The sequence below is a fragment of the Dipodomys spectabilis genome, unplaced genomic scaffold, assembly GCF_019054845.1.
Source record: "Dipodomys spectabilis isolate Male_0828 unplaced genomic scaffold, ASM1905484v1 ptg000174l, whole genome shotgun sequence".
Lineage (NCBI taxonomy): Eukaryota > Metazoa > Chordata > Mammalia > Rodentia > Heteromyidae > Dipodomys > Dipodomys spectabilis.
Genome location: NW_024870851.1, coordinates 2,250,707 through 2,276,309, shown reverse-complemented (window position 1 = coordinate 2,276,309; position 25,603 = coordinate 2,250,707). Strand labels below are relative to the sequence as shown.

At 37.2% G+C, this 25,603-nt stretch overlaps 1 protein-coding gene and 1 non-coding gene across 4 annotated transcripts; one reads left to right on the top strand and one right to left on the bottom strand.

Annotated features, from left to right (window-relative positions):
• The first annotated feature begins 19 nt into the window (after positions 1-19).
• Positions 20-25,603, top strand: Scrn3 (secernin 3). 3 transcript variants are annotated; one of them, XM_042694183.1, is made up of 8 exons: positions 20-78; positions 2,236-2,395; positions 3,033-3,214; positions 3,732-3,931; positions 7,134-7,346; positions 16,906-17,068; positions 19,122-19,296; positions 24,492-25,603. In XM_042694183.1, exons 2-8 carry the CDS (start codon positions 2,237-2,239, stop codon positions 24,660-24,662), a joined length of 1,263 nt encoding a protein of 420 aa, XP_042550117.1. In that variant the 5' UTR covers positions 20-78; position 2,236; the 3' UTR covers positions 24,663-25,603. The 3 variants fall into 3 exon arrangements, with proteins under 3 accessions (XP_042550117.1, XP_042550119.1, XP_042550120.1); XM_042694185.1 differs by lacking the exon at positions 16,906-17,068 and having other exon boundaries at positions 24,492-24,585; XM_042694186.1 differs by lacking the exons at positions 16,906-17,068; positions 24,492-25,603 and having other exon boundaries at positions 19,122-19,297.
• Positions 7,448-7,555, bottom strand: LOC122120144. The gene has a single exon (XR_006149667.1). It is a non-coding gene; the product is annotated as a U6 spliceosomal RNA (small nuclear RNA).

The following is a 25,603-nucleotide window of genomic DNA, read 5'->3' as shown; positions in this document are numbered from 1 at the left end:
AAAGGTGACAACTTCCGGCAACTGGTGCCTCCACTCCCTCCCCTTTCGGCTGTCACTCCAGCGAGTTCAGAGGCCTGAGTAAGGGCCTCTGTGCGCGAGGGGAGGGTCGTGCGCGGCGGGGGAGGGTCGTGCGTGGGAGGAGGGACGTGCGTGAGGGCGGGGCTTGCGGAGTTGAGGTACGGATTCTGCGGGCGGGCTCCGGGGTGGTGGCGGAGCTCTTGTGGGCTGCTGGGCGTAGCTGCGCCAGTTGCGTTGTGAGCGCCGCCTGCAGGGTGCGGGGTCCCGCGGGGTGCGGGGGTCCCGCGGGGTGCGGGGTCCCGCGGGGTGCGGGGGTCCCGCGGGGTGCGGGGTCCCGCGGGGTGCGGGGTCAGCCTGATGGCCAGTACCTGCGGGCTTCAAGTGTAAGCCTGGGTTGCTAGTAGCTCTGACATCAATTGCAACATCTTTTCTCTACGGCTTTGCTCCTGTTGTGTGGAGATGGTCACTTTTGTCCTACCCTTAGTCCCCAGGTGAGGTTTCCCCAAAGCATTTGAATAAAAGTATATAAAGTAGAAGGGGATTTCCTCAGGGTGAGGCCCTCGTTCGTTCTCAATAGTACGGTGGCTTGTGCAGAAATTCAATAAATGTCTGTTGAATGGTAAATACTCGTTGGGTGGGGCGGTCAAAGTTTCACCTCGCTAGTGGCTAGCCACCCCCCCCTCCCCCCCCCCCCCCCCCCCCCCGGCCCAACTGAGCGGCAAGTTCCTTACCCCCGTTAGTTCTGATTACCAAGGCGCATATCATGACCTTTGGGTCTCCTTAGATGACCTTTACGTCACCAGTGGTTGTAGTTTTTATTTTTATATATTTTTGATTTTTTTAGGTCTTTGTTTTGTTTTGTTCCATGATGCTAAGGTTTGAACTCAGGGCTTCGTGTTTGCAGGTAGGAAGAGCTCTACCATTGAGCCACACCCCTGCTCAAGTCTACAGGTTTTGAGTGAAGGTGGTACTAATACTCTGTGGGATCCACCAACCAAATTCTCTAACTGGGAAGAATTTAAGAATAAACCTTAGCTGGATACAGGTGATTCACAACTGCAATTATAGCTATTTAGGAGGTTGAGATCTAGAATACTGGGGTTCGAAGTCATCCTGGACAGAAAAGACTGGGAAGTCTTCATCTCCAAAATAGCCAGTAGGAAGCTGAGCTGGAGGCACGATTCAAGTTGGTAGCACATCACCTGAGCAAGTTGGAGGTTCTGAGTTAAAACCTAATAATACCAGCCCTTCTCCTCCCCTAAGGAATAATTCATTTGTTGAGGAATTTACTCTCACAATTTGAGGGCTCTACTATGTTATGGCTTGTTGGATTCTCCTAATAGACCACATTAGACAGGTTTTTTTTTTAATTGATGAGGTTGGAAACAGAGGAATTATGTAGCCTGTCAAAAGTATGTATTGCAGGAACTAACTGGATAAAAGAGCCAAGATGGAATGGTTGAAATACACTCAAAAATGAACAGAAAGAATTCTAACCTCTTTTCTCATCATAAGTTCAATGGTAGCAACACAAATATTAATAAAAATTATTCCTACCTCTCAAGGATCTTACTGTCTAGCAAAGGGATGCATGTAAGTACACAAATATAGTAGACTATATAGCCTTTACAACACTATATTAGGTGTAGAGATCCCAAATATAGAAATAGTGAAAGGAATTAAGAGAAGATTTAAGGAGAAAAAGTTGTTAGAGCAAATTTGTCCTGTAAACAAGAAGAAGGTACTCTTCATTACCCATTTTTGTATTGATTGGTGTGTTTGATTGACTCCTGTGTTTTTGTTTTTTTTTTTTTGTCAATTGAGGGCTGGAACTCAGGGCCTGAACTCTGTCCCAGAGCTTTTTCATTCAAGGCTAGTGCTCTACTACTTTGAGCCACAGCTCCACTTCGGGATTTTTGGTAAATTATTGGAGATGAGAGTCTCACAGACTTTCCTGCCCCAGCTGGCTTCAAACTGTGATCCTCACATCTTAGCCTCCTGAGTAGTTAGGATTGAAGTTGTGAGCCATCAGTGCCTGGCTTCTGTCATTCCTTTTACTTTTTAAAAATTTTAACTGTAGTATATGATATTTAAAATTTTAATGAACACTATTAGATATGACAATAATACCCTTTAGTTATAGAGGAAAACTGTTTTGTGTATACTTACAATGTTTTCTCTTTTTATTTTGAAATTTCCATATGATTTTTATTTCAGAATGGAGCCTTGTTCCTGTGACTCATTTGTGGCATTACCGCCTGCAACCACTGATAATAGGATTATTTTTGGAAAAAATTCAGATAGACTCTGCGATGAAGTACAAGAGATAGTTTACTTTTCAGCTGCAGTTCATGATAATTTGGGAGAGCAGCTTAAGGTAGGTGAAATACATGTCTTCTTAGCAATTTCTTTAGAAGTATAATAAAAATATTCTTATCATTAGCTACCAATTGGCAGAAGACTATAGAAGCTAAAATTCAAGAATTTAAATTTGAAAAAGAATTTGAACAGAATATAGAGTTCTGCCTTCTATTTCAAAAATTTAGAAGTTAGAATAACAATAAAATTGTTAACTCTTTAATCAATGCTTTTTCAATTTCAATGCTTTTTACAATGTTTTAATATGTAATTATATTAGATAAGAAGGGATTTTAAAGTCAGCTGATAAGACTTAGACAATGTTTTATAGACAATGTCTTATAGGAGCCTGTCTAGGAATAGGCTATATTTACAACCAATCCCAGTCTAAAGTTGAGGAGTTAGCATGCTGGGGGTGGGAGGCATTTACTTCAGACTAGGGATCAAGAATGTTTGACTTGGGGTTTCATTTTAGATAGATAGGAAGGATTTTCATTGGTGTAAAATATTTTAAGGTTGATACCTTTATTATTGAAAATTTTGATTTATTTACCCCCTTCATAATGGCCATATCTTCAGAATGATGTTTTAAATTCTGAGTTTAGATAACTTCTTTTTTTAGTTTTGTGGTTATCATATAACTTTTTCTCTTACAGTGTACTTACATAGAAATTGATCAAGTTCCTGAGACATATGCTGTTGTTCTCAGTCGTCCAGCTTGGTTGTGGGGAGCAGAAATGGGAGCCAATGAGCATGGAGTTTGCATTGGGAATGAAGCTGTATGGGGAAGAGAAGAAGTTTGTAGTGAGGAAGCACTACTAGGCATGGACCTTGTCAGGTTATATTTTTTCACTATACAATTTGTCTAAATTTAAATTTTGGTATAACTTACCCAGTTTATTTTCCTACTTTCTCTCTTTTGGCTTTTATACTTTGCAGTTTATGTAAAAATGCTTCAGAGTACCAGCATGAACTTCTAGACTCTCAAATATTATTAATTCAGAGAAGAGAATTTAGAAATGATGATTCATTGGAAGTGCCTAATGTGCTTTATCAAAAGTTTAACTAAATCTCATAATAGCCTCATAGAGTATATATTATTAACCTCAATGAGGTTAATAACAGAGATAAAGTAATTTGCTAATAAATTATCAGGATGGAGTTTGAACATATGACTTCAAAAAACTTGACTCCAAAACATTTATTGGCTTCTAAGCTTTTTTTTCATAATACCAAAGTGACTTCAGAGGAAAAGTTTAAAGGTTAGATTTCATTTTATCTGTTAACTTGAAGGATATTTTACTTTGAATGTGAAGCAAAGTCTCAAAATTAAAACTTCAATATTTTTCTTTTAGACTTGGCCTTGAAAGAGCTGATACAGCTGAAAAAGCCCTCGATGTCATCGTTGATTTACTAGAAAAATATGGCCAGGGTGGAAATTGTACTGAAGGAAGGATGGAGTTTAGCTATCATAACAGTTTCCTAATAGCTGATAGGAAGGAAGCCTGGATTCTGGAGACTGCAGGGAAGTTCTGGGCAGCAGAAAAGATACAAGGTATGGAAAACTCTGTGCGGAGCTTTGGGCTATTCTACAGTGCTTTTCATTTTTCAATAACCTATTACCATTTCTTTCTTTTAAAACTTTTAACTAAATTCTAAAGTTGTATCATGAGGAAGTATTGGGGGCGAGGGAAAGCAGACTTTGACTAGCATGGGTGTTTGAGTGTTGAGGGTTAAAAGGGTGGAGGTGTGGGTATATGTAGTACTAGGAATTGAACCTAGGGACTTAACAAGCCTCTATGTCTTGAGCCAATACTCCAAGTGCTCCCGTACCCCCACCCATTTTGCCATGTTGCATTTCATTTTTTTCCCACAAGGTTAAAAAGTATCTATTAAGAAGAAAACATCTATTTGTCAACTACTATATATAATAAATACATGTACTTTCCTAGAGTATAATTTAATCTTCCCTCTATAGTTACCTTCTTCCTCAGTCAAAACATAGGAAACCAACTTTGTCTCGATATTACTAATCTTAAACCATTTCTATTTTCAATAAAGAAGGGCTATACAATGTCTCAAATATTTCATTTTTGAGATATAGTCTCATTCACTTTGGGCTGGTCTTAAACTGATACTCCATGCCTCTGCCTCCTAAGCACCTGAGATTACAAGCATGTTCCACTATGCCTTGCCTAGAAAGGCATTACAATAGTAGATATATAATTTGTCATTGAGTAAAAGAATATAATTTGATTGGGAATTCTTTTCTCGTGATGGCTTCTTTATGATCCTGAATTACTTTCAATAATTTTCAAATGGTGATATCCAGAGATATGAAATAATTTTAGGTAGTGGTGTGAAAAACTTTTAACTTTTCCTCCTAATTATTAGTTCAGGGTTCTTTTACTAGAGCATAGCCTTTTATTCAAGTATAATAATTTGTTTCTTGTGTACTTACCTCTTTGACCTCCTAGTTTTACTAGAGGAATAAGTTACATATGTAAAAGGTTACATGGTACATGACAATGTACATGACAGATGGAGGCTATGAACTTTAGAGAAAGGAAAGGTAATCATGAGCTGGCAGAGTTCAGAAAGGCATCATAAAGCTGTGGAAGATTTGGATATATTTTTCACAATAGGTCATTGTCAGTTATTTCTTAACGATTTAAAAATATTTTGCTTTATACATTCATTTTACATATTCTATTTTATAAAATAAATAATATATGAAATTAAGTTTAACCTATTATCCTTGTTGGTCTGGTTATCAATGAGAACTTTTATTAAGTGTGTTGCATGAAAGAGAAATGAGTAAACATTTTGTTGAAAAGGTCTTACCTGATCATGCAAGATGAACATTTGCATTGAGTCTAATTATCTTGTTGTAGATGAATTTTGCCATTGTTCTCTCTATTACTAAATGAACCCAAGAACTAAATTGTTGTGAATGTCCTCAGCACAAAGAAGTAATTTATACCTGAATGGTAAATATGCCAACTACAACATAATCTGATCATTATACATTGTATTGTTCATGTAGAAATGCCACACTATATGACATAGTATGTTTAATACTATGTATCAGTTAAAATGTATATATATTAATTTTAAAAAGCATGAACTTGTTAAACTATGGAGAATTATCTATTAGATGCAAAACTCCTGCTTGTTGTTCTGATTCTGCTATGACTCCTTTTGTTTTTATAGTAAGAATATCCCAAGTATGACTTTATTAGAGTGATAATTGATTTGACCTTAACAGACTATCATTTTAATCAGTTTTAAAACCCTGTCATTTATCATCTGCATTATCTATTATCACTTTAGAACAGGCTTTCATATTTTGTATTTTAGTTGAAAATTTTTTTCAAGCTTAGTGCCATAATATTTTTGGGATTCTAATATTTTGTTTTAAACTTATTTATGATTGTATTTTAAAAAGTAATTCATAGGGAAGAAGACCAGTTAGAATATATAAAGAACCCTCAAAGCTCCACAGTAAGCAATCCAGTTAGAAAATGGGAAAAAGAAAGCACTTGAAGGGACATATAGATACCAAACAAGGGCATGGAATGATGCTTAGCACCATTAGCCATTAGGGAAATGCAAATGAAATCCACATTGTGATATCACTAGACTTTTAGCAAAATGGCAAAAATAAAATAATCATATTACCAGATGATGACAAGATGTGGACTAAATGGTTTATAGATTCCTTACAAAAATTTACAGCCAGCCACTATGGAAACAATTTAGTAATTTCTTAAAAGGATGAGATGTGTAACTAATATAGCAGTTGTACTCCTGTGCACTTCTCACAAATAAATAACAACTTACATTCATATAAAAACCTTGACATAAATATTGATAGCAGCCTTCTCCATAATGGAAACAACTGGAAACAACTTGTCAATGAATGGTTAAATATAACTGTAACACATCTAAACCAGGAGATACTACTTAGCAATAAAAATGAATGAATTGTTGATAGGTATGATAAACTGGATGAATCTTTAAAGAATCATGATGTGTAAAAAAAACGCAGAAGGTTATATATTGTATGATTCCATTTATAAAACATTCTTGAATGACATTTAGAGTAATAGAGACATACTCAAGACTGGATGGAGGCTGGACGCTAGTGGCTCACACCTGTAATCCTAGTTACTCAGGAGGCTGAGATATGAGGATTGAGGTTCAAAGCCAGCCTGGGCAGGAAAATCTGTGAGACTCTTACCTCCAATAAACTACCAGAAATCCAGAAGTGGCACTGTGGTTCAAGTGGTAGAGCGCTCATCTTGAGCTAACGTTCAACATTCTGGGCTGAGGCCCAGAGTTCAAGTCCTACATCTGACCCAAAAAAAAACAAACCAAAAAAACTGGATGGAGTAGGATTTAGAGTGGAAGACAAATGGTTTGCCTATAAAAGGGCCACATGAGGCATCTTTGTCATTGTGGAAGTATTCTTGACTGTATCAATACCAGTATTCTGCTGTGATATTATAGTTTTACAAGATGTTATCAATGAGGGAAACTGAGTTAAGTATCTCTCTGTATTTCTTATAACTGCATGTGAACCTAAAATGATCCCAAAGAGTTTAAATTTTAAAATGTATTCATCTTTTAGAATATATAAGAAATATGGCTAGCACAAAATTTACAAGTATGTATTTGCATTTAAATAGTGGTTAAGAATTATAATGACTTTATGCTAAATGTATTTTTCCCTTCCCTTCCTTCTTTGAAATTAGAGGGCATTCGTAATATTTCTAACCAGCTTTCTATAACAACCAAGATTGATCGGGAGCACCCAGACTTGAGAAAATATGCTAAGCAGAAAGGTTGGTGGGATGGTAAAAAGGAGTTTGATTTTGCTGCAACATATTCTTACCTTGACACGGCCAAGATGACGACTTCACCAGGCAGATACTGTGAGGGCTACAAGCTTCTGAATAAACACAAAGGTAATTCTAGTATCCAAATAATACCAGAATAAAGTTTGTATAGTTATTATATAGGAGTGATAAAATCTATTTTGAAGAATTTGCACTAAGTATAAATATTTATATTTAAAGTGAATTTCTTCACGAATTTGTGTCATCTTTGCACTGGCACCATGCTAATCTTCTCTGTATCATTCCAGTTTTAGTATATGTGCTGCCGAAGCAAGCACTAAAGTGAATTTCTTGTAGAAAGCCTGTATTTGGGTCTTGATTTTGTTGTAGTATAGCCATTCTGATAAATTTTATCTTTTAGTTAGAATGTATAATTCTCTAGCATTTAATGTAGGCTGGTTCCACGTAAGAGAGTAAGGGCATACTATGAAGTCTTTCTGAACATAAGTAAAATCTTAGAAGAGATGCACAGAGAAACTTTCTGAAGACTCATAAAAATATAAGATATAAGACAGAAAGGGAAAGAAACCAGAACTCAAAGTAGAAAAGCAAAGTTCAGTTGTGGTAAATTACATGTTTTGGGTTTTTTTTCTCCCTTTCTTTGGTTTCAAAAAATATCAGTCCTAGAGCTGTGCACTGGGTATGGAAAGAAAGAGCTCTAAAAAGCCCCTTTCTGGTATGAGGAAAGGGGAGGTAGGCTCCAACATACAAAACAGGGAAATTCCCAGTTATCCCTTTTGTTTTGCCTTGCTTTTTTATTTCTTTCTTATTCCAGGTCCTAAATAACTTGTTGTCCTAAAACTTCAATTCAAAAATGTAAATTTGGCTGAGCCCCTTTGGCTTACACCTGTTATCCTAGCTACTCAGGAGGATGAGATCTGAGGACCACAGTTAGAAGCCAGCCCAGGCAGGAAACTCCACGAGACTTTTTTTTGGGGGGGGGGGGGGTCCGGTCGTGGGGCCTGAACTCTGGGCCTGGGCGCTGTCCCTCAGCTCTTCAGCTCAAGGCTAGCGCTCTACCACTTGAGCCACACAGTACCACTTCCGGCTTTTTTCTTATGTGGTGCTGAGGAATTGAACCCAGGGCCTCGAGCATGCAAGGCAAGTGCTCTACCACTGAGCCATCTTCCCAGCCCCTCCACGAGACTTCTATCTCCAATAAACTACTCAAAAAAGCCAGAAGTGGCACTGTGTCTCAACTGGTAGAGTGCTTGCCTTGAGCAAAAGAAGCTCAGGGACAGTGCCCAGGCCTAGAGTTCAAGCCCCAGAATTGGCAAAAAGAAAAGAAAAGAAATCAATGGAATGCTATGAAAAATAATGCTTACAAGGAAATTTACAGCATTGAATACTTATATTAGACAATAAAAAAGTCAGTATTATAGTTTTCTACTTAACAAACTTTAGAAAAAAGAAAAAGGAGAGAAATCTCAAGCAAGGATAAGGAAGGAAGCTTAAATAAAGAAAGGACTCAAAATCAATAAAGTTGTTAACAAAATAATAATAGAGAAAATTGGTCAAGCCAAAAGCTGATTCTTCAAAAAGATGGGCAACAGTTGATAAACTCATAAGCTAATAAAGAGAAAAAGAAGACACAAATTACTAGTATCATGCGTAAAAGAGCAATTGTCATAAATCTCACAGACATTATGAAAATCATAAAGTAATGCTACAAAGGCTTTATGCTGAATAACTCAAAGGAAATGAACTTATTTCTTCAAAGCACAGACCATCAAAACCTAATTTGAAATAGTTTAACTCTTGTTTTAGCAAACAAATATTTTAAATTAAAATATTGATTTTTTTTCCAGAGAATAAACAGTTTGGCAACTCAAATTTCAATCAGTCAGTTTTTGTTTTGTTTTGTTTTTTGGTCATGGAGCTTGAATTTCTTTTGTTTTTGGTCAGTTGTAGGGCTTGAACTTTGGGCCTGGACATTTCCCTCAGATCTTCAGCTCAAGACAAGCACTCTACCACATGAGCCACACTGCCACTTCCAATTTTCTGATGATTAATTGGAGTGAAGAGTTTCATGGACTTTTCCTGCCAGGGCTGGCTTTGAACTGTGATCCTTATATCTCAGCCTCCTGAGTAGCTAGGATTACAGACATGAGCCACCAGCACCTGGCCGCTTCTACTTTTCTAGTGGAATTGGAGATGAGAGTTTTACAAACTTTCCTGCCCAGAAAGTCTAAACGGAGATGCTCAGCTTCCTGAGTAGCTGGGATTATAGATGTGAGCCACCAGCACATAGCTCAGGTTTTTTTGTTTTTTTTTAATCCTAGCTAAATTGTTATTATTCAGAAGCAGATGGAGATTTAGGCGCTTTATAGAACTTAGGGACTCTCTTCCTTGACTCTCCCCTTTATGTTGGAACACTTCAACATAATTTTTCTTTTGGGAAGTACTAGGATTTGAACTCACAGCTTTACATTTGCTAGGGAGGCACTCTACTGTTGATCCATTTTTTTTTTTGGTTGGTTGTGGGGCTTGAATTCTGGGCCTGGGTATTGTCCCTCAGCTCTTCAGCTCAAGGCGAACCCTCTACCACTTGAGCCACAGCACCACTTCCGGTTTTCTATTGGTTTATTGGAGACAAGACACACTTTCTTGCCCAGATGGCTTTGAACCACAATCCTCAGAACTCAGCCTCCTGAGTAGCTAGGATTACAGGCGTGAGCCACCGGCACCTGGTTGTTCAGCCATTTTTTAGTACTTATTTTTTAGTTCTTTTGAGATAGCAATTCACTTTTTGCTTAAGCTTGTGCCTGGGTTTTGATTCTCCTATTTTATGCTTCCAGCTCTAGTTAAGATGACAAGAGTGGAGTACCACCATGTCCAGCTTTTCCTTCAAGATATTCTTGTGATCTCTTTTGTCCAGGCTGGCCTGGAATCATGGTTTTTCTGATCTCAGCCTTCCATGTAGCTGGATGACAGGTTTGTGCCACTGTGCTTAGCTACTGGTTGAGAAAGGGTCTTACTAACTTTTTGCCCAAGATGGTCTCAAACTGTGATTTTCTTGATCTTAGCCTCTCACATAGCTAGAATTAGACATGAGCCACTACACTAGCTTTTATAGAGTAACTTTTCTCCTTTTGCTACCAAGTAATTCCAGCAAATGAGTTTATATTCCTAAATGTCTGATAATTTCTAAAAGGGTAATTCTACTAATAAAAACATGACTGATATACCCTCATACATTGGATGGATTAAAGGTTCTATAAATCAATTAGGAAGCATCTATTAAAATATGGATTAGTGAGTGATTGCTATTTGCCTATCAGGCATTATGAAACAAATGAGAGGGTTTTTTTGTTTTTGTTTTTGTTTTTTGGTTGGCTGTGGGGCTTGAACTCTGGGCTTAGTGCTATCCCTCAGCTCTTCAGCTCAAGGTGAGCGCTCTACTGCTTGAGCCACAGCGCCACTTCCAAATGAGAGTCTTATAATAGTTATTTACTGCGGTAGAAAAGGTTCATGATAAAATATTTGTAGAAGCTCAGAATTACTAGAGAAAAAAAGGAGCAGAGGGGAAGGAAAAGGGAGGGAAAGGAAAAAGGGAGGGGACAAGAGGATCTATTTTTAATACTAGTTGGTTGACCATACATATTTTTTTCTTCTCTCCAAAACTGTACAATAACTGAGGCTAGATATACTTCACTGGTAGATCATAGGCTAATCATACATGAGGCCCTGGATTAGCCCACAAAGACAAAGAGTATATAAAAAGCATAATCCTTCCATCCCCCTGATAATCTGATGATTTAATAATAAAGAAAAGGCTCACATCTATATCCAAATTATAATAATCTACAGGTCTTTCATCAATTAATTATGTAAAACTATCAACTATTCTATATTATGGTAATGAGTTTATAAAAGTATATGCATATCTAATTTCTCCATATATCTCCATGACTTTGAATTCAAGAAAAATAAGTCACTGAATTAATGGATAACTTGTTATAAGAAATTCTATCTTTCTGTTAATTTTGAAAAACACTGGGAGAACTAAAAAGGAATATTTCTAAAAACAGCTATGAATATTAAAACTCAACAATAAATCAAAATCTTACCATCCATACCTACCTATCCAATACATAGCTTCAATATCTAGTGAGATTTAAAAATGATTCAAGTCTAAACTCCTATAAATGGCAAGTTTTAATAAAAACAGTGTCTGAACCATAACACTGTGATAATACAGGTATTATAAAAATGCTTTTGGCATTCAAAACCTACAATTCTGAAAATGAAAGGAGGATTTACATGATCACTTGAGTAGGATGGCTATAAGTAATCCACTAGCAAGCATTGAATAAGTACTGAGACTACAATGGCAGGGTTCAGTAAAATGAATGCAAAATACAGGTTGCAATTTCATTGCAATTTAAACTAGTTATTTAAAATACATGAGTGAATAGAAATACAATTTGGATATACATGCAGCACAGTTAATAGCTATCAGGTAGGGATAGTTGGAAAGGAGAGAGGTAGGCTCATCTTACCTAGAAAAATCATAGGAAAAATTAACCATAATGTACTAGTAGACAATTTTCTGTGAAAGTATTGGAAAGACATTCTTTCGGCGAAACACAGAGAGCTAGATAAACTGTACTTCACACTTGGAAAAAATAGACTTGTTGAATACATCCATTACTATAATCTTGTGTGCATTTCAAATCTGTGATTCAGTTATTTTGTAGTTAAACATAGAATTAATTATGTCAATATAATGGTAATCAATTTGTCCAAAATTACCCTAAACATTAGGATTCTTGTTGTGTTCCACATTATTCGTATCCATTACCCCCCTCCACCCCCCAAACCACCATACCTTTTTCTTTTCCCTACCCCTGAGCTATACCGTAAGTCCTTTATCTGCTGAACTCAGGATCGGGCTTGTATCACAGTCTGGTGGCTTGCTGAGCCTCTCCTGACTCCTCATTTTCTCTCACAGGCATTTTCCCCTAAATACTGTGGGCTCTGATATAGTAATGAGTCCCAGAACTCTGGAGGCTGGTTCAGTGAGTTTGAAGCCTGCCACCCTGGACTACATAGGCCAGCCTTGAGCTCAAGGCAATCAAACAAAATGCCTTTGCATTGACTTCGATGTTGTGCATCTGCTTCTCAGGATCATAGCACAAAAGATAGGAGGCAATAGCTGGAACTAAGTACTGTAAAGTCCTTACATTAACTGATAAATGGAAAATGACTCTTAAAATTTTTTTTTTTTTGGTAGTACTGGACTTTGAGCTCATGGCTCCCCCTCCCCCCTTACTAGGCAAGCACTTTATTACTTGAACTGCTCCCTCTACTCTTTTTTTTTGCTTTTAGGAGTGGCCCCAAACTACAATCTTCTCAATCATCTCCAGAGTAGCTGGCATTACAGGCATATAACATTATACCTGACCTTTGGAATTTTTCTTTTTCTTTTTCCTTTTTCTATTTTTTAGTTGGTTGTGGGGCTTGAACTCTGGGCCTGGCCGCTGTCCCTGAGCTCTTCAGCTCAGGGAGAGCCCTCTACCACTTGAGCCACAACACCGCTTCCTGTTTTCTGTTGGTTAATTGGAGATAAGAGTCTCATGGAAGGGCTGGGAAGGTGGCTCAGTGGTAGAGTGCTTGCCTTGCATGCCTGAGGCCCTGGGTTTGATTCCTCAGCACCATATAAGCAAAAAGAAAAAAGCCGGAAGTGGCGCTGTGGCTCAAGTGGTAGAGCGCTAGCCTTGAGCTGAAGAGCTGAGGGACAGAGCCCAGGCCCAGAGTTCAGGCCCCACAACCGGACCCCCCCCCCCAAAAAAAAAAAAAAGTCTCATGGAAGCCAGGCGCTGGTGGCTCACGCCTAGAATCCTAGCTAGTCAGGAGGCTAAGGATCTGAGGATCACGGTTCAAAGCCAGGACAGGTAGGAAAGTCCGTGAGACTCTTATCTCCAGTAAACCACTAGAAAACCAGAAGTGGCACTGTGGCTCAAGCAGTAGAACACTCGTCTTGAACTGAAGAATGAAGGGACGGTGCCCAAGCCCAGAATTCAAGCCCCACAACTGACAAAGAAAAAAAAAGTCTCATGGATTTTCCTGTCCAAGCTGGCTTTGAACTGCAATCCTTAGATCTCAGCCTCCTGAGTAGCTAGGATTACAGGCATGAGCCACCAGCGCCTGGCTTTGGAATTTTTCTTAAGCTATTAATTTGAATTCAAGCTTTTTCTTTACCTCACAAGTGATTAGCCTATGATTCCAGCACCACTTATTAATTATTAATTACTTATATTTTCCCTGCTGACTTGAAAGCTAACCAATTAAATATTGATATTAAATATCAAGTTCCTAGTAGACTTACATATAAATTAGATTTATATGTTTGCTTAGTACAGTATAAGTATACAAAGTAAATATTCAATACTTGTTTTATAAGTTAACGAACAGTGAGTGAATTTACAATTTTTCTAAAATTAATATGACACATACTTCCTTAAAACTGTTTTTGCAGAATTTTCATGGTCATCTATGTATGTTCAGTTTTTCTTTTCTTTCTTTCTTTTTTTTTTTTTTGTCGGTCGTGGGGCCTGAACTCTGGGCCTGGGCACTGTCCCTCAGCTCTTCAGTTCAAGGCTAGCGCTCTACCACTTGAGCCACAGCACCACTTCCGGCTTTTTCTGCTTATGTGGTACTGAGGAATTGAACTCAGGACCTCATGTGTGCAAGGCAAGCACTCTACCACTGCGCCACCTTCCCAGCTCTATGTTCAGTTTTTCAAATGAATTTAACATATTTTTTCAGCTCATCCAAAGAATGTATTATTGAGGTTTGACTGGAATTGAGTTAATAATACAGATTATTTTAAGGAAGAATTGACATTTGATAATATTGCCTTTCTATTGAAGAATAAAAATCAAGTTATGAATTTATTCACATCTTTTTCTGTTTTCTTAGGTAGACTTTATTTTATTTTATTTTTTTGGGTCTGGTTGTGGGGCCTGAACTCTGGGCCTGGGTGCTGTCCCTCAGCTCTTCACCTCAAGGCTAGCACTCTACCACTTACCTCAAGGCTAGCACTCTACCACTTGAGCCACAGTGCCACTTCTGGCTTTTTTTTTCTGCTTATGTGGTGCTGAGGAATCGAACCCAGGGTCTCAGGCATGCAAGGCAAGCACTCTACCACTGAGCCACCTTCCTGGCCCCTTAGGTAGACTTTAACAGCTTTTTTCATCAGCATGTTTTCTACCTTGACTTTCTCTTGATATAGAAATACATTATCAACATTCACTGGGTGGCAGGAAGGGGAACAGATGGCAGCAGACATGAATGATTTGATCTGTGTCTTTCTGGGTTGTAGGGACCAGTCTGGAAGCATAGGTCCAGCTAGTAATCAATGGTATTGTTCACAGTTTCTTTCCTGTTTTTCTGTGGTACTGGGGCTTGAACCCAGGGACTTGTGAAGCTGTGCCCATAGCCCCTTGTTTCTAATTTTTTTTTTAACCACTGTAAATTATGTTTCCATTAGATATATATATATATATATATATATATATATTTATACACACACTATAGGTTTAATTCCTTAAGTCATGAATTTTATAAAACATGCTTTTTAGAGAATGGGTTCATTTTTTCTAAGTTGTAAATTAAATGTATAAAGTTATTTGTAATATTCCGTTATTAGTTTTTGTATATAGTCTGTCATGATTCTATTTAATTCTTGACATTAATAATTTGTAATTTGTGTCTCTTGTCTCTTTTCTTTGCCAGTCTAGCCAGAGGTTTATCAATTTTTTTGATCATTACAAGAGACAACTATTTACTAATGACTTTTTTCAATTTTTCTGTTTGCAATTTATTGATTTCAGTTCTTTATTTCCTTTCTTCTACATGCTTTGGGCTTTATATTTATTTGTTTTCTTTTTGTAGTAAAGTGAGAGCTTAGATTGCTGATTTTCATGTTGACTTATAAGTTTCTCCTGTTATTGTATATTTTTTGCTCTAATTGAATTTGTTAATTTCTATTACAGTTCTTAATTGTTTGCTTTTGGTTATATGAAAATGGTTTTGCATTTATTTAATAGACTTATTTCACTGATGCCTTATTTTAAAAGCTTTGAAATATATATTTTGCAAGAAGATGATGACTTTGAAGCCAGCCTGGGTTACATAGTGAGATAGCAATGGCAACCAAAAAGTATTTTTGTGTCTGTGCTCTTCCTGCTCTAGTCTATCTCAAGAGCTGGAATTATAGATGTGTGCATCATGACCAGCTCTTGGCTCTCATTTTAAATGTATTACTTTGAGTATCTCTTTTCTTTTGATTATGAGAATTTCTTGTTTATTCAAAGGAAAACTTTAAAACGTATTCTGAAACTTCAGGAAAGATTTTCAATTCAGTTGAAATGAGATGAAGGGACTTTACTGTCTCACATACACACATAGATCTCTTCATATATATCTTCATATAGGTACATCTCCAATGCCTGGGATGAGGCTTGACATTTAATTAATATTTTAATAATTAACAAATATCTGAATGAATGAGAACCAGAGAAAAATCTCATCAATGTCTAGAAAACGTATAACCTAAGGACAGACTAGGATCAATATAGCCAAAAGATGAAGCATACTTGTACAGGAGAGGAAAAGGTGGTTTCTATTGAACTTAGTAGTAGGGTTTAATTTCAAAGAATTTTCACTTGATTCAGAAGGAACTGGGAGTGATAAATAGATGACATCTGAGAAGGAGAACAATGCCTTGGAGAACTTCATTGGGTAGGGTGATATTATTTTTTTTTGTCAAAAGGTCAATCTGACCCCCTAATTTGGGTATGGATATGTATAGAAAAGAGCAAAAACTGTCTGAAGATATGAACAACGTTTTAAGATTTTTTGGCTATATTTTCCAAATACTGAATTCTGAAGCTCTCTATAACAGGAGCATAAAATACAATATAATCACACAAAATATTTCAATCATACATAACAGATGTTCATACTTTCAAAGTAGTCCAGCAAAATTGTGCCTATCCAACTTTCACTAACTAATAAAATGCTTTATCTTCTTTATTTCTTTACAAGTTTTAATTCATACTTTTATATACATGTATTAATGTCAAGCACAGAAACTATAGAAAAATTTATTTTGTAAAATAATATCTTGTATAATATTGGAAACAAAAAGTTCATTGTTCTCTTTGTATTGGTCCCCATAGTAGTTATTGGTATCATCAGTTTGTTGCTGACTAAATATGCCTTAAGAAATCCTGTAGGTGCAATAGGATTGACTGTATTTTTGCGCCACTGATTATTTTTAGGAAGTTTTTACCTGTTAGAGAATCTGGGATTTTGTTTTGTTTTGTTTTTCCAGTATCATGGCTTTAACTCAGGGCCTGTCAGTCTTGCTTGGCTTTTTGCTATAGCTGATGTTCTACCACTTTGAGCCACACCTCCAATCCTGTCTATTTTTTATTTAGAAGGAAAAATCTTTCTTGTGACAGTGACATGAGTCTAACTACAGAGTTATTTATGGTCAATGTCTTTATACCTAAACCAATAAATCTTGTTATATGTTATCAGCAGAGAAAGCAATTTGTATTTACAAAGCATAAATATATGCATACATATTTGATAGTTTTACAAATTATTTCCTTAGGAAACATAACTTTTGAAACAATGGTGGAAATACTCCGAGATAAACCAAGTGGCATTAACATGGAGGGAGAATTCCTGACAACTGCAAGCATGGTTTCTGTTTTACCTCAAGACTTCGGCCTTCCTTGTGTTCACTTCTTTACAGGGACTCCTGATCCTGAAAGGTGAAGCCACAAAATTCTGTGAACAAGCAAGAGGAGATAGGATGGGGTAAAATCCTTAGTATACGAATGATTTTGTCAAGCAAATTTTTTTAATTATACAAAGTAATTTTTATATATTTTCTCTTCAGATTTGAGTTTGCAATTCCCACATGTAAATAATTACTCGTTTTTATTTTATGGATAAAGCCAAGAGATTCTTGTATTCAATTATCCCTCCCTCCTTTTTTTTTTTTAATTGTGAAAATACCATACAGAGGGGTTACAATTACATGGGCAAGATAATGAGTACATTTCTTATCAAGCATTGTTGCCTCCTCCTTTGTTTCCCCTTCCCATCCCTTCCCATCTCCCACCCCCACTCCTTTTTCCCACAAATCTATTTAACATTGTAAAGAAAGAACATGTATAAATTTTCTTAGACTTCAGACATTATGACATTAAACAATTAATAATAGTAAACAACTTAAGCCATGTTGTCATGCTAGATTTACTTATGTATTCATATCTAGAAGATACAGACATGGAAAACTTAAAATATAAATAGTTCCAGTTATATTTTAGGACTTTATAGACTATTTTAAATCATTAGTATTTTTTTTTTTTTTGGTTGGTTGTGGGGCTTGAACTCTGGGCCTGGGTTCTGTCCCTCAGCAATTCAGCTCAAGGCTAGTGCTCTAGCACTACACCACTACTGTCACAGTGGCACTTCCTGTTTTCTGGTGGTTAGTTGGAGATAAGAGTCTCACAGACTTTCCTGCCTGGGTTGGCTTTGAACCTTGATCCTCAGATCTCAGCCTCCTGAGTAGCTAGGACCGTAAAGCACCGTGCCTGGCTATCATTAGTATTTTTTTTTAAGCTAAGCATGTTATATGTAGAACTATTTTTACTATCCTTTAGTCTTCCACTTTATTAAAGGTATTTTTTTTGCTGGTCAGTAGACCACACTGTAATCATAGCTATACAGGAGGCAGAAGAGGGAAAATTATGGTAAGATGTCATCATGGGCAAATATGTTTGCAAGGCTCTGTCTCAACCAATAAAGTGCCAAGTGTGGTGGTGCATGCCTGTCATCCCAGCTACATGGAATACCTAAATAGGAGAATTGCAGGCTGGCCTTGGGGGGAGGGGTGGGAAGTAAGTCTATTTGAAAAATATCAGAGGCAGAAAGGGCTAGAGGCAGTCAAGTGGTAATGTGCCTACTAGCAAGTACAAGGCCTTAAGTTCAAACTCCAGTTCAAATTGCCAAAATACGGGCTGGGAAGGTGGCTCAGTGGTAGAGTGCTTGCCTTGCATGCATGAGGCCCTGGGTTCGATTCCTCAGCACCACATAAGCAGAAAAAGCTGGAAGTGGTGCTTTGGATCAAGTGGTAGGGCGCTAGCCTTGAGCTGAAGAGCTGAGGGACAGTGCTCAGGCCTAGAGTTCAGGCCCCATGATGGACAAAAAAAACCCAAAAAAACAAATTGCCAAAATAAATAAATACATTTTCAAGAAAATATAATGAAACTTGTATCCCTTTAGTAACATTGGTGAAAGCCAAGCATAGTGGTTCATATCTTTAATCCCAGCTACTAGGGAGGCTGAGGTAAGAGGATCACAAGCTCCAGTCCAGACATGGCAAAGTTAGTGAGATCCTATCCAAAATAATAAAATGACAAGGACTGAGGGCTTGGCTTGTGTACCAGAGCACTTATCTAACAAGCATGGGACCCTGGGTTTAGTCCTCTGTACTACAAACAAAGAAAACAAAACAAACACTTCAATCTTTCAGACAAAACATAATCTTCATTTTAAAACATCTAGGATTGTTCTTGCCTTGCAGAATGCCAAACTACTAGTTCACTGGTACTATTTATGCCCTAAGCTCTGTGTTAGATCTATGAGAATGCAAAGCTGAGTAAAGCTTTATCCCCTTCCCTAAATGGGATTCAAGTGTATTAGGGGAGAGGGTATGGCAGGAACAACTGACTGTCATTAGTAAACATTTCTAATTGGTGGGAATCTTCAGAATAATGCTGAATATAATTGTATATTTTGATATGCCAATTTTTCCAGGTCTGTTTTTAAGCCCTTTGTATTTGTGCCATGCATTTCACAACTATTGGATACCAGTTCACCAACATTTGATCTTGAAGATCAGGTTAAAAAGAAACCACACTGCAAGCCTGACAGAAGACACCCACTCTACCAAAAACATCAGCAGGCATTGGAAGTAATACTTAATAATGAGGTATGAGTAATTATATTAATCATTATATCATTAAGAATAATTTGTGATTTGATCCATAGTTTGAATTTTGGAGTATTAGGGTAAAAACAAATGGGCTTAAAAATAATTTAGAAGCCAGGTGCCAGTAGCTCACACTTGTAATCCTAGCCCTCAGGAGGCTGAGATCTGAAGACTGAAGGTTGAAGCCCCGGCGGGAAAGTCTGTGAGACTCTTATCTCCAATAAACTACCAAAAAGCCAGAAATGAAGCTGTGGCTCCAGTGGTAAAGCATTAGTCTTGAGCTAAAAAAGTTCAGAGATAGCTCAGGACCAGCCACACACACACACACACACACACACACACACACACACACACACACACACACACACACACACACACACACACACACACACACACACACACACACACACACACACACACACACACACACACACACACACACACACACACACACACACACACACACACACACTTAGCTACTCAAATTATAGTGACTATATTACTTTTTTTGTCTTTTGTGGGGCTTAAACTCTGGGCCTGGGTGCTGTCCCTCAGCACACACACACACACACACACACACACACACACACACACACACACACACACACACACACACACAGAGAGACAAACTTAGCTACTCAAATTATAGTGACTATATTACTTTTTTTGTCTTTTGTGGGGCTTAAACTCTGGGCCTGGGTGCTGTCCCTCAGCTCTTCAGCTCAAGGCGCTCTACTACTTGAGCTACAAGCCACTTCCGGTTTTCTGGAGAGAAGAGTTTCACAGACTTTCCTGCCCAGGCTGGCTTTGAACCATGATCATCAGATCTCAGCCTCCTGAATAGCCAGGATTACAGGTGTGAGCCACCGGCACCCGGCTGACTATATTACTTTTTATCTTTGGTTCTTTTAGAGAATTTAGTGTATTAAACATAGTAACAATAGCTAGAAGTTATTGAGCCCTTGTTATATCCCATTTCTTTTCATTTAATGTTCCCAAGTGCTTATTAAGACAGGTGCTATTATCATTCTCATTTTCCTGACAGGAATTTGAAACTAGGATTGGGTAAGAGTTTGCTTATTATATATCACACATCAAAAATTACAAAGCCTGGGCTGGGAAGGTGGCTCAGTGGTAGAGCGCTTGCCTTGAATGCCTGAGGCCCTGGGTTCGATTCCTCAGCACCACATAAGCAAAAAGAAAAAAGCCGGAAGTGGTGCTGTGGCTCAAGTGGTAGAGCGCTAGCCTTGAGCTGAAGAGCTGGACAGAGCCCAGGCCCAGAGTTCAGGCCCCACGACCAGACCAAAAAAAAAAAAAAAATGACAAAGCCTCTGAAGTGTACTTACCCTGGGCTTGTTCTTAATCCTGCAGCTCTGACTAAAATTAATTGAAAGTGCTTTAAAAAAAATCTCATAGACTTTTTCAGTTGTAGTTGTTTATTTTGTTGATCTTTTTTTTTTTTTTTACAAAGATAAGAAAGAATCTTAGTGTAGTTTTAATTTGCATGTCCTTTATGGCAAGATCCCATACACTTACAATAATGAGTTATATGTCTATAATGACATGTGCATATTATTTACAAACTGTAAGCATTATAGAAAAGCAATACATAATTCAAAATTTAATCCTCAGGAATATATAGGTATATTTATTTTCTGTCATAAGTTGATTTTTCTTTTATTGGATGTATTAGGTTTGAACTCAGGACATCACGCTTAAGGCTGACTCTATTTGAGTCATGTCTTCAGCCCTGGGGCTTTTGGTTGGTTATTTTAGAGATTAAGTCTAGAAATTTTTCTGCCTGGCCTGACCTTGAACTGCTGTCCTTTAGATCTCAGCCTCCTGGGTAGCTAGGATTATAGGCAAGAGCTACTGGCACCAGAATTATATATATATATATATATATATATATATATATATATAATGTATTATATATTATAATATATATTATGTATAATATATATCACATCATACCTCATCATTGCTCCCTAGCCCTTCGTCCTCTAACACCAGGGGAGGGGGAGTAGATAAGAAAATGAAAGGCTGTGTAAAGAGTCCCTACAATGAAGAAAAAGATTAACCATTTGTCTTTTCTTACTTATTTCTATCACCTGCTTATTTTTGTTTGCCTATATCTCTACTTTGTCAGGATGTATAAATTTACATTCTGTCTACATTTAAGTGAACTAAATTAAGTTTCCTTCAGGTAATTATTTATTAATGCCTGTAGCATGTTTGTTGCCATACCTTTTATTCTCTTTACTATTTTGCTTACACTTAAGGAAAGAGCTCTTACAGACTTAAAATTTGCTAAGAATTCTTGATGCTGCTCTTTGTTTTCACTTCAGAACTCAGTCTAACACTCTTGTAGGTTTGTTGGTGTGAATGGGGAGCAAGCACTAGCAGCCGCTTTAGCATGCTAACTGTGGTCCACTGGGCTACTGGTATTGTCCATCTCCATTGCTTAGCTCATTCTCCAAACTCTGTAGTGAAAACAGTAAGCCGCTGGTTCTCTGATTTTTGTGAAAGTCTCTTAGAGATACTATTGCAGGAGATTCTACTCTTTGAGCAGTCTCCGTACAGCCTTCATTGCTTATAACAGCTTAAAGTTTTCAGCAATTTTGTCCTCCCATAATACTGTTTCTGGGAGGCAAGTTTTTTTTGTTTTGTTTTGTTTTTGTCAGTTGTGGGGCTTGAACTCTGCGCCTGAACACTGTCCCTCAGCTCTTTAGCTCAAGGCCAGTGCTCTACTGCTTGAGCCACAGCACCTCTTCTGGTTTTCTAGTGGTTTATTTAAGATAAGAATCTCACGGACTTTCCTGGCCAGGCTGGCTTTGAACCGTGATCCTCAGATCCTCAGCCTCCTGAGTAGCTAGGCTTATAGGCGTGAGTCACCGGTGCCCGGCTTGGGAGGCAAGTTTTGTAATTAAATAGTTCAATGTTTGTTAAAATCAATTGCTAAATATTTTAATATTGAAATAAAAACTTGAACATGTTTACTATGAAGCGGCACTGCTGATTGTCAGTGTAAAAGTAGTGGGGAAGATGATAGAATTTGAAGGAAACATCAATGATCTGGATTCTAGTTCTGACCCCATAAATAACTACTTTACATTTAGATACTCCTACTGATAGTTTTAATTTTCATTTCTTGATTACTACTGCGATTGGTAATCATCTGTGCTTATTGGTCATATTTCTTCTTAAATGAGTTGGCTAATTTTTTCCTTAGCTTATTTCTGAATTGATTCTGGGTCAGATTCTGAGATATTCGTGTGTGTGTGTGTGTGTGTGTGTGTGTGTGTGTGTGTGTGTGTGTGTGTGTGTGTGTGTGTGTGTGTAAATTAGATTGTTTTATTCTATTTTATTGAGAAGGGATTTTTGTTATACTGCCTAGCCTGACCTCAAAATCCTGGGCTCAAGTAATTCCCTTGTCTCAGTCTCCAAGTAGCTGGGTCTACCAGTGTATACCATCCTGCTCAGCAGAATTTTAAATCTCAGTTTGTTGGCTGACATTTAACTTTTTCTGGCAGATAAAAAATTTAAATTTAGCCTGGCACTGGTGGCTCATGCCTGTAATCCTAGCTACTCAGGAGGCTGAGATCTGAGGATCACCGTTTAAAGCCAGCCCCAGCAGAAAACTCCCTGAGACTCTTATCTCCAATAAACCACTCAGGAAACCAGAAGTGGCACTGTGGCTCAAGTGGTAGAGTGCTCTCCTTGAGCTGAAGAGCTGAGGGATAGCACGCAGGCCCAGAGTTCGAGCCCCATGATCACCTTGTTTTCCAAAGTTAAATTATTTTAATACTATATATAGAACAATTTTATTTCCCCCACTAATATGAAATTAGTATTCTTCAAGGAAAAATGCATACAATTTCATATTTAAGTTTATGTGAAGAATCTTTGTGGCATTCTGCCCATAATGGTACAAGCTTTTTTTTTTTTTTGGTCGTGGGGCTTAAACTCTGGGCCTGAGTGCTATCCCTCAGCTCTTCAGCTCAAGGCTAGTGCTCTATCACTTGAGCCACAGCGCCACTTTTCTGGTGGTTTATTGGAGATAAGAGTTTCATGGACTTTCCTTCCCGGGCTGGCTTTGAACCACGATCCTCAGATCTCAGCCTCCTGAGTAGCTAGGATTACAGGCGTGAGCCACCAGCGCCTGGCATGGTACAAGCTTTTTAAACTTATATATATTTTATAGTAACTGCTTTCATATACATATACACACAAATATAGATATATATACATATATATTTATTTGTTTTCTTTTTTCTCTAGACCCTCAATGTGATAATTAAATTTGTTAACAATTTTTGATTGTTCCTTTTTGTGTTCAATGTGGCTCAGAGGTAGAGCACTTGCCTAGCATAAACAAGGCTCTGGATTCAGTTCCCAGTATCCCCACGTCCCCCCAAACCCACATTGCTGCTTTCTGTAAGAACCACAGACATTTTTCTCCCATACTTGAAATAACAGATAAGTCATAGAAAAAAGTGTCATTTTTGGAAGTGGCACTATGGTTCAAGTGGTAGAATGCTAGCCTTGAAGAGCTCAAGGCCCAGAGTTCAAGCCCCACAACTAACAAAAAAAGATATTTTAATAGCTTTTTCTCTTAAACATTACTGTTTTGTTTCCTTAATTTGCAACGTAGAAGATCTAAATTCACAAAAATATCTTTTAGCAAATTTGCCCATATAAAATTAACAGAAAATTCTCATTTGTCGTTTTAAAAAAGTTTCTTGAGGGGCTGGGAATGTGGCCTAGTGGTAGAGTGCTTGCCTAGCATGCATGAAACACTGGGTTCAAATCCTCAGTACCAGAAAAAGTAAACAGAAAAAGCCAGAAGTGGTGCTGTGGCTCAAGTGGTACAGTGCTAACCTTGAACAAATGAAGCTCCAGAGACAGTACCCAGCCCCTGAGTTCCAGCCCTAAGACTGGCAAAAAGAAAAAAAATTTTTTTCATTTTTTTATTGGCTCTCTATATAATTATTTTAATATTTTCTACTCAAATAACTAATATCTTGATCTCAGTGCATTCACTCAATATAGAGCTGTGATTTTCCCAAAGAATTTGATTCCTTCTGTATCTATAGACTAGGGAAACCAGAAACCAGAATGAACAAATCTTTTCTGTAGATATGGGTTAGACTGGTTAAATTCATGTATGTATTTACTTTTATTACTTTGTTTAGGAAAAAGCCAAAACAATATTGGACCACATGAAGAAGATGGAGAAAGCATTATTTCAAGAAATGGAATCAGTACTCCAAAACAAGCATCTTGATATGGATAAAATTACTAATCTCTTTCCTCAGTGTACAAAAGATGAAATTGAAATTTATAGGTCAAATATTAATTCTTAGAAATCTTCCTCAAAGTCAGACTGCCTCAGTAAATGACATAAACCCACTTTGAGTAGCTCTACTTATCCTTCAGTTGCATTCAGGTGATAGATACCTTGACTATAAAATTACATACAGTCTTGATAAAATACTGAGAAAGAAAACATTAAAATCAGACACATATATTGTAGGATAGCCAAATGATACTTCAAGTAATGTACTTGCATAATTATTATTATATTTTTAGTCATAGTAACTTTTTGTCAATAATTAGTATTGTTTTGCATATAGTATAAAGCATTATTATAATTCATGGTTTATATTTATTATAATTCTGTACCACATTCAAATCATTTTCTCAGTTTTATCTACAAACTATTATTTTTCCCCTCATCATGCAAAATACCTCAGGTGGTGGTTTTTATTCCTTATGTAAACATTAACAAGAAAAATTCCATATTTACATATCTTTAGCATTGAAAGATATTCTGCAAATGCATTTTTACTAGACTCAAATATTTATCAGAACTTGGCTGACTGGTGAACCTATATCTCTACTCCTCTAGCCTCCCTTTCTTTTTCTCCCTTAGAAACCACAAATCTGTCTTCACAGTTTTGCTTTTTTCCAGAATGTTTTGTAGTTGGAATCATATAGTGTACCCTTTTGATTGGCTTCTTTAACTCACTATTAATATACACTTAAGGTTTCTCCATGTTTCATAGCTTAACAGTGCTTTTCTTTTTGGAACTGAATAATACCCATTTTTGGATAAGCTATTACTAAAGAACATTCTAGTTGCTTCCAATTTTTGGCAATTATAAAAAAATATAAACATCTATGTACAAGTATCTGTGTGGATATAACTTCTCAGTTCATTTGTGCAAATACCAACATGTGTGTAATTGCTGAATTGTATGGTAAAAGTATGTTTAATTTTGTAAGAAACTGCTGAACTATCTTC

What these genes read in the sequence shown, in the direction of transcription:
- Scrn3 (XM_042694183.1), top strand. Translation starts at nt 2,237, where the DNA reads ATGGAGCCTTGTTCCTGTGACTCATTTGTGGCATTACCGCCTGCAACC. An exon ending in GGCAGCAGAAAAGATACAAG is followed by an intron (nt 3,932 to 7,133) that starts GTATGGAAAACT and finishes CTTTGAAATTAG; the next exon opens with AGGGCATTCGTAATATTTCT. An exon ending in GGGACTCCTGATCCTGAAAG is followed by an intron (nt 17,069 to 19,121) that starts GTGAAGCCACAA and finishes CAATTTTTCCAG; the next exon opens with GTCTGTTTTTAAGCCCTTTG.